Below are 8,808 nucleotides of genomic sequence, written 5' to 3'. Positions count from 1 at the left end.
ATGCAAGGGGGTAAAAACAAATTAAATCTGTTGGATACTCTCAGTGCCTTATTTGTTGGATACTTCAAAATCTGTCACTTTTTGTAAAATCATATTGTGACCTTTTGCGTAGAATTTGTTAACATCTGCACTGCCTAGCAGTGTTTCTAGTTGATTGAGATTGAGGCAGCCACAGAGAAATACCCAAGTCATAGCTTGATGCGGCGATGTGGGATATAAAGATTGCACTGATGAAGAAGAACAAGTGTGATTATTGCAGGTGACAAATGATATATTCACCAAAGAGGATGGTGATTTCTTGGTGAAGCATGGAGCACTTCCTGAAGAGAGAATACGTGCTGTGGAAACTGGGGGATGCCCTCATGCTGCAATTCGCGAAGACATCAGCATTAATCTAGGCCCTATTGAGGAGCTTTCTAACTTGTACAAGGCAGACATACTTCTTTGTGAATCAGGCGGAGGTACTTTCCAGAGGCAATTAGATGAGGAACCCTAGATATGAACTGACTTGAATACTTAGGTTGAATTGTTGCAAATGACTAATGGTGATGCATGATGATAGTAGTACTAGAATTTCATTATTGAACTTGAAACTGAAAGGCTTTATGTAGTTTATCTTTAAAGAGATTAATATGTGAGAAAACCTTTACACAACAACTTGGGATGGAACTACTTACTGTGAAGTTGCAAAAATTGGGATATTTTGTATGTGAATGACCAACCAATTGTTGGATCAAGCTTTTTCATAGTCATATTTTATTGTTTGATTGAAACAATTCCCAATTTGATTTGTTTGGGTGCAGATAATTTAGCTGCGAACTTCAGCAGGGAGCTGGCTGTCTATATTATTTACATCATAGATGTATCTGGTGGTGATAAAATTCCACGAAAAGGTGGCCCTGGAATCACTCAAGCTGACCTTCTGGTATGTGGTTTTCTGATATTCACTGCTGCTGACTTTGTTGTGGATGCTATATCCTATACTGTTAGTTGTTTGATTGTGACTTGATAACCTTTGATGAGGAATTCATATGTGTGACTCGACAACATTTGATTGTAGGTGATAAACAAGACTGACCTTGCACAAGCAGTTGGAGCGTGACGCACTTCGAATGCGAGATAGAGGGCCATTTGTCTTTGCTCAGGTTGGTTGATTGAATGGTTAAATTAGTTAGCTAGCATTTTTGCATTGTAGAAGTATATTGAAAGGTCTATACTATTATTATTATAATCTATGTTAGTTATATCTAGCTATATTTTCCCATGATATCACTTATTCTTGGCAGAAAAGAGACACTACAACCCTGTCTCCATTCGCAAATCTTTCATGTTACCGTGACAAATTTCAAATTTTTATCTGTATAGGTCTTATTTGATGTCTATGGCTTTCGGAATTGCTTCAAATGTTAAATTTCAGTTTCCATGATTCATATCCTTGTGAACCTATATGTCTTTGCTCAGGTGAAACACGGGCAAGGAGTTGAGGAAATCGTGAACCACATAATACAGGCTTGGGAACTAGCAACAGGAAATAAGCGCCACTGAGCCACCGACGCTTTTTCACTGAATTTGGTTTCTGCATCTTTTTTCCAAATCTCTGTCTACCTCTTAGAATAAATGTGTAAATGTTTAACACTACTCCGCCCCTGCGGGAGTGGAGCGGCGATTGACGAGGAACGCATTGTTGCTATGCTATTACTGTTTAGTGTCACAATTTTTATATCTAATTGAGTTGTCATTCATTTTTTTCTCTATGCTTATAAAGATGAATCATCAAATCCAAAAAATTGTTTTGAACTTGTTCTGAGATGAAGAAGATAAAGCGATAGAAGTCTTTGGTTTCTGAAAAGGGTCTATCCCTCCACGCACAAAAATATTGAGGATTTGAAAATTCATAAATATATCAACAAAATTTTTACGATGACGCAAATTGTAATGAAATTTTAGGTAAACTCAATTGAGATTGGAAAAAATGAAATTGAAAGCTATAAATTTTTAGGGATCGGAATTTATAATTGAGTTCACCCATCATCTTTCCTTTTTAATAATTTAAAATTTATCTTTTTGTATGGATTTCAAATATAAAAGGAAGTGAGGAGTGCGAATTTCATAACAGCTCTCGGTTGACAATAATCTTTTATAAAAGAAAAATGCATTATTTTTACTGATGTGTCATCAACAGAAATCTCCCATAAAATTAAAATAAAGTGGCAAGACAAAGACCATATATGAATGCATTTCTTTAATCGATCATTATGAATATATATTAAAGAATCTGAAGCTACCTCTTAGGGTTAGCTTTCTAGGTTTGCTCAAAAGATAAAAAAACCATTTCTAGGCCATCCGGAAGGTTCATAGCAAAAACATTCCTTTTGAACCCACCCGGTAGAGGTGCATTCAGCTTCGGGGTACCCTTTCTTTTGCACTCTGCTTTACAATATTTATTTGCTTCACCACTTAATAACCAATATTGGCACTTTGGCCCTATTTCCTTGCACATATAAGCTTGACCATTAAACCTTTGGTATGTCTTACCATCTTCATTTACAGGTGGAAAAAGAATTGCCCAAGGCTCTGATGTTGAGAAGACTGGGAAGAGTGCTAGAAACATGAAACAAAATACCTTTGAATCCATGGCTAGCTACTACACTAATGCTTATATTTTTGTGATATGTATTATCAACAACAATCCATTATTTATACCTATTTTGCAATTGTGAGTGTGAACGTACAAACGTAATTTAACATTCGCAAGTTGACGATAACTCCTTTAGTGATATAAATATTATCCTACCTAATTGAATACCAAAACCAAAACTTCAATGCAAGTTATTGAAAATGACTGATTTGACAAAACCGTTAGACTGTGAACTTGTAGAGGATCTTACATCACCTGATGAGGAAATAATGTTTCACGTTGCTATTTGTACCAAATAAACATCTTAATATACGGAGCAATAAATAATTTCTTCTTATTTTCAATAATAACTCATATTTTAATAATTTCATAAAAAAGAAGAAGAAAAAATCCAGCAAGCACTAGAGACCTTTGAGTTCGTGCGCCTACGGAGGGGAGTCCGGGGATTAGTATGCATTTACTGAGATATCTTCCAAAATTCTAGTCTAAATACTGATTGAATGAGTGTGTTACTAACTTGTTAACATAACCACCTCACCCCCAATCAAAATTGATGTCACTTTTGTTGAGCGACCAATTTAACCCTGAAATGTCATTAGTAGTATAAAGTAAATAGGGATCGTTCTATTCCGGGGATTGAGGGTACACCTGTCATTGTCAAACAATTAAACAATTAAAATTAAAACAAAGTATAATATTTACAAAAATATAACAAAATATATACATATTTACGAAAAAAGGGGGGAAATATTTTTGATCTTGGTTTTCGAAAATTTAAACTAAGTTAAGAAAATAATTAAAATGCAAAAACATAAAAAATACAAATGGGATGCAAGAACAAAGATCAAATTCGAAACTCATGATTAAAATTGATTCAAGTTCATCATTGTTCATCATAGTCATGCAAGAGGAGTTGATCATGTGAAACGTTCAAAAGCAAACAATTTCCCATATTTTACTTTCAATGCTAATTAACCTAAGCGAAAGCACCTAGATTAATTCTATCAAACATGCAATCAAACCCTAGAAAGCTAGTCAATCATGTCATGTTTAATGCATTAAGCACCTAGAAAGGCTATCAACTCAAATGTGCAACTTAGTATGAAAAAGTCCACCTAATTGCAATCTTCTTTGATTAAACTCGGTTTTTGTACAAAACCTTTACTACTTATCGATTCAAGAACACAAAACCAAAAAGTTGATCCATGTTCTCGAATTCGTAGCAACATTCACATAAAAACCCTAAATGTTTCGAACCATTCAAGATTATCATACAAAAGATTTCTATCATGCAAATTTAATCAAACACTCACACAAAAGCAACCATAAATCGCAATATATGAATCTGAAAATTAACAATTAATCATAAAATTTCAGAAAACAATACTTGTTCAAACAATTGTGTCAACTAAGGCATAACCAACGAAAATTACAAAGCAAAGGTTACAAGGAGAATCGGATTACACCGTGATGAAGATGAGATGAATGAAGTGATGAATGGACTCTTGAATTTCGAAAGCAATCTCCAAGGGTGGTGATGGATGGTGTGCACGGCTTGTCTTCTTCTTCCTTGGCCTTGCTTGAACTTCGTGGTTGCCCTAGAGGATGGAGATGAACACGGCTAGGCTAGGGAGAGTTTCTGATTTTTTTCTCAAAGTGTAAATGCAAAAGTGTGGAACTAGGAACTCCTTGACGTTGAGAGAAGAGAGGAATATATAGGGGACGGCCCCTAGGTCTCCATGCCGTGTAAAACCCTAGAGAAACTCACGGCAATAGCTTGCTTCCTCCACATAATTTCCTCCAATGATTTCGTGCCACATAAGCCCTATGAGGTGGTGCAACCAATCACAAAATTCCAGTATTAATTCCCTAAATAATTCTTGCCGAAATATGTAGATAATTTCTGATTTTATACACCAATTTCGGCAACAATATATTTAGAGAATAAAGGGGGATGAACCTAGACTCCTTTGAGAGCTTTTTGTGTTCAACACATATTCTCTTTCCTTTAAAAGCTCCCTAAGAAATCTCCACGAAATCTCTCTTGAATTTCTGATTTTCCACACGGCAAAACCCTAGTTTCTCTCTTCATTATCCCTTGGCCGAATTCTCTAGGGTTTCTCTTTTATTTTGCACGGCAATTCCTTGTTTCTCTCTTGCTTGGACGGCTAGGAGTCTCTAGGGTTTATCTCTTGATTTATTTCCATAAAAATAACCCTAGAAAATCTCCTTTTAATTTCTGATTTTCTTGGACGCCACCTCCTTGTTTCTCTCTTGCAAATTCACGGCAATAACAACTTTAGTGCTAGGGTTTGCGTCACAAACCCTAGTTCCATGGGCTTTGGTGGGCTTTTATCCAATTAGCCGAAAATCCAACAAGTCTTGAGAGTTTTTGGGCCTCCATGCGTCACTTCTATGCCATGTCATCTTCCAACGTCACAACACTTTATTTTTCCATTTCTTTTTCATAGTAACGTTGGAAACTTCATTGGTGGGCTTTCCTCATTTTCGCAGGGTTTCCTGGTTGGACCAGGAAAACTTCTTTTCTTCAATTCTGCTCATTTCTGTGGCTCATTGTTCTTCATCTTTGCTCCCCTTGGTGATCGCAAGCTCCTCTTTCCATTTGTGAGTTCATTTCCACTTTCTAGCTCGGAGGTCCTGAAAATAGAAACTAGTAAGAAAAATAGAAACTTTCCTAAAATGAAAAATGGCAACTTTCCTAAACTGAAAATGGAAACTTTCTAAAAAATGAAAAATAGAAATTACTGAAAATGGAAACTTACTAAAAATGATAAATAGAAACTACAAAAATAGAAACTTTCTACAAATAGGAACTTTCCCAATCAAAGAATGGAAACTTTCCTAAACAGGGTTTTATTAAGGAAATAACGCAGAAAATGCAGGGAAAAGCGAGTAAAACGTCGCATTAAAATGCTCCTATCAAAAAACCAAAAAAATTCACCAATTACTCTTATATAACACTTACAATCCATTTAAATCCATATATAAGTCCAAAAACCATAACCTGTTTTGATTGTAATCTGGAAGACAAATTTTGTTAATTGCAGTCCAGCGACTAAGCATCCACATCAGCTTACTTTCCTATATTAGCATGATGGGTCAACTTCTAATTTTTCACATACCAAATTTACCCATAACATTATTACTCAAAACAATCAATAATTAATGCATCAATAAATTGAGAGTTAATGTTATTTTTCAATCAATTTGGTATTCATAAGAACCATATCAGTTATAATATGTCATTAGCACAACAAAACCCTTAATTGATGCATCGTTATTAAAAAAATTATAACTTATATAAAATGATCGTACCTTACCATCATTTTTTTACACCCTATATCTTGTCTCTTTTCTTCTTTATTCTGATCACTTTCTTCTTATTTCTACACCTGTATTATAGAATTGTCAAGTTGTTCAACTTCATTATCCAATCAAATAGATATTCTAGATGGGTATTCATACGAAGGTTTTGATCCATCTAAAGAGGTAAGAGTTTTTCTTTTGGAACCTCCAAATTTACTCACTTGACCTCTATGCTTTTTACACCTCTTATCAATTTTTCAAATACTAAATTTACTCACTAAACTTCCTCAAATAACCTCACTCATATAATTTGCAAACAAATTATTATATTTAAAATAAAAAATTTAGTCATTTAAATGATTTAATCACTCTATAAATCTTAACTAAATATACATTTCTTAATCAAACTTGAGTTTCAAAAATTAATGTCTAATCAATAAAAAAATGCCACGAACTATTCTGTATTTTTTTTTTCTATTTTAGCTGTACAAAAAAAAAATGAAGAAATCATTTGTTTTTATTCTAAAAAAAAAAAAAAAAAATTTGGCTGTATTTTTTGTACCACATTTTTTTGTCTGAATATTTTTTTTGTACCACATGATTAATTATTTGGGGAAATGACCATTTACCCAATTTTGGGGACATTTAACCCCACTTACCCAAACACTCTAAGAGATTGCCCACTTAATCAACAGTTTTCATTTTTAAACCCCAATTACCCAACCTTTTCAACACGTGCCTGTTTTATTCAATTTTCCTGACGCTTTTGCCCTTCTATAACTGAAACGCTTTCAAATCGTAACAGAAACGTGATTTAGGGAGCAAAGCTCTCCGACATTAGAGAGAGAGGATCGGCTGGATTTGTAGAGAGAGAAGCTCCCTGGTTTTTTAGAGTGGAGCTCTATCATTTTAGAGAGAGGGAGGAGCTGTGCGATTTCTATAGACAGGGAGAGAAGCTCCTTGGTTCCGGTTTGTGAAGCTTTCCGGCGATTTCTGTGTGTGAAGCTCTTGCGATTTGTATTTAGAGCTGGTGGTAGAAGATTTGCAATTCATAGAGAGAGAGAAAATCTATTGAGATTGTCACATGGATCGAGATCGAGATGCTCTTTGTGTGCCTCCAGTGCAGTTTGCTTTTTTTCCTTTGGCTCTATCTAATCTGTTTGGCTTTTAGCTCGATTTAATATGTTTGATTTTAGGAATTTTTTTGTACGAATTGTTGCTTACTGATGCTTTATTTGAATGCATTGCTATTTATTACATCTTCCAAATTGTTTTTGCTGTTTTGACTATATTATTGGGGACCAGTAGTGTGTGTATTGTTGGGCAGTAATGTTTTTATGTGTTATTAAGTCGCTGTAATTGTTGTCTACTTATCCTTTTCATTATTTTAAAAGTAATTTGGTACTGCTTCTATTTCATTTTGGTACTTTTGATTAAATCTTTGGGGGGCACTGCTCAGTTTATTGGGGGGCAGTAATATGTGTTTTAGGTTTAATAATAGATTCGTTCGCCTGTGTTTTCTTCGCAGGTCTATGGCTGATCCTCTGGTTGCTAGGTGCCTTTACTCTGGCAAAGGTTATATGATTCATTTGAATCAATGCATGAGCTACTCTGAGTTGTATGAAGACATATTCCGTACATTCCAGTTTTTCCCAAGTGATATTAGTGAGCTTCAGTATTCAGTTCCAGGTTGTGAAGTTTGTTTTCTTCGTAACGATCGTGATTTCCAGATGCTGTTTTGCTCTGCTAGAATACATCGGCTAGAGTGTATTGATATTTCAGTTTTAAAGATTGGGGGAGGTTGTAGGACAACTTGTTCGATGGATAGTGGTTCGGAAGTTATTGATGAAGATGATTATTTGGGTGAGGCATTCAAGACTGAAGTTCACAAGACGTATTTGTCTGATGAGTGGAGTTCTTATATTCATCATGTCGGGGATAAGTTTCATGGTGCTGCTGAGCTCCGTGAGAAGCTCAAAAAGTATGCAATTGCAGTTGGCTTCGAGTTTGTATTCCTGAGAAATGATTTGGACCGTATTCATGCAGTCTGGGCAAATGTTGGAACCGAAGGTTGTGATTGGCATCTTCGTGCTTTTTCATCATCTGCCAATGGTTGCCTTTATATAATAGAGTTGAATAATATTCACACTTGCAAGGGTGTAGTTAGGACTCAAAAGCACAAGCTTTTGGGATCCAAGGTTGTCAAGACTTGCATTGCTGCTGATGTTAGCTATAATCTTTCATTGAAGCCAAGGGAGATTATGAGCAAGTTCAAATCAACATACGGGTTTGATATTTCCTACAAGGTTGCATTGAAAGCAAAGCATCGGACCAAGGAAGCGATTTCTGGTTCCGATGCAGACACATTCAGCAAGTTTTCTTGGTATAAGGAAGCTGTTTTGCAGAGTAACCCCGGCTCTTCTTTTGTGTTGGAAGTTGAACCATCTACAAATCATTTTCAGAGGCTATTCGTAGCTTACGGAGGTTGTGTAAAATGCTTCCAATTCAGTTTGCCTGTGTTGTATGTTGATGGAACGTTTGATAAAAGCATTTACAAGGGGTAGATTCTGTCTGCAACTGGAAGGAATGGGAATCAAGGTAACTGTATTGTTTATTGCCCCCCCCCCCCCCAATAAATTTATTTTTTGCCCCCAGTAATATTGGCTTTTTTTTTTTTATAGTTTCATCTGTGTGCTTAATATTTCTTGTTTTAGTTTCTTTCATTGTGATAGATATCATTTTTACATTGCTGTGCAACGTTGTGATAGTTTCCTGCCGTGCAATAACAACATTATTGGCCCCCAGTAGACTGATTTTCCTGTGATCTGGTTTATGCAGGTTTC

General features: G+C 35.4%; 1 protein-coding gene and 1 non-coding gene across 2 annotated transcripts; both read left to right on the top strand.

Annotated features, from left to right (window-relative positions):
• The first annotated feature begins 260 nt into the window (after positions 1-260).
• Positions 261-1,098, top strand: LOC112203078. Its single transcript, XR_005810909.1, has 3 exons — positions 261-461; positions 804-925; positions 1,061-1,098. It is a non-coding gene; the product is annotated as an uncharacterized LOC112203078 (transcript).
• A 6,399-nt stretch (positions 1,099-7,497) lies between these two features.
• Positions 7,498-8,529, top strand: LOC112203077. Its single transcript, XM_024344098.1, has one exon. The coding sequence runs from the start codon at positions 7,498-7,500 to the stop codon at positions 8,527-8,529; it is 1,032 nt and encodes a 343-aa protein (XP_024199866.1).
• Positions 8,530-8,808: the final 279 nt, after the last annotated feature.

Source organism: Rosa chinensis, chromosome 5 (assembly GCF_002994745.2).
Source record: "Rosa chinensis cultivar Old Blush chromosome 5, RchiOBHm-V2, whole genome shotgun sequence".
Lineage (NCBI taxonomy): Eukaryota > Viridiplantae > Streptophyta > Magnoliopsida > Rosales > Rosaceae > Rosa > Rosa chinensis.
This window is presented reverse-complemented; position numbering and strand designations above follow the sequence as displayed.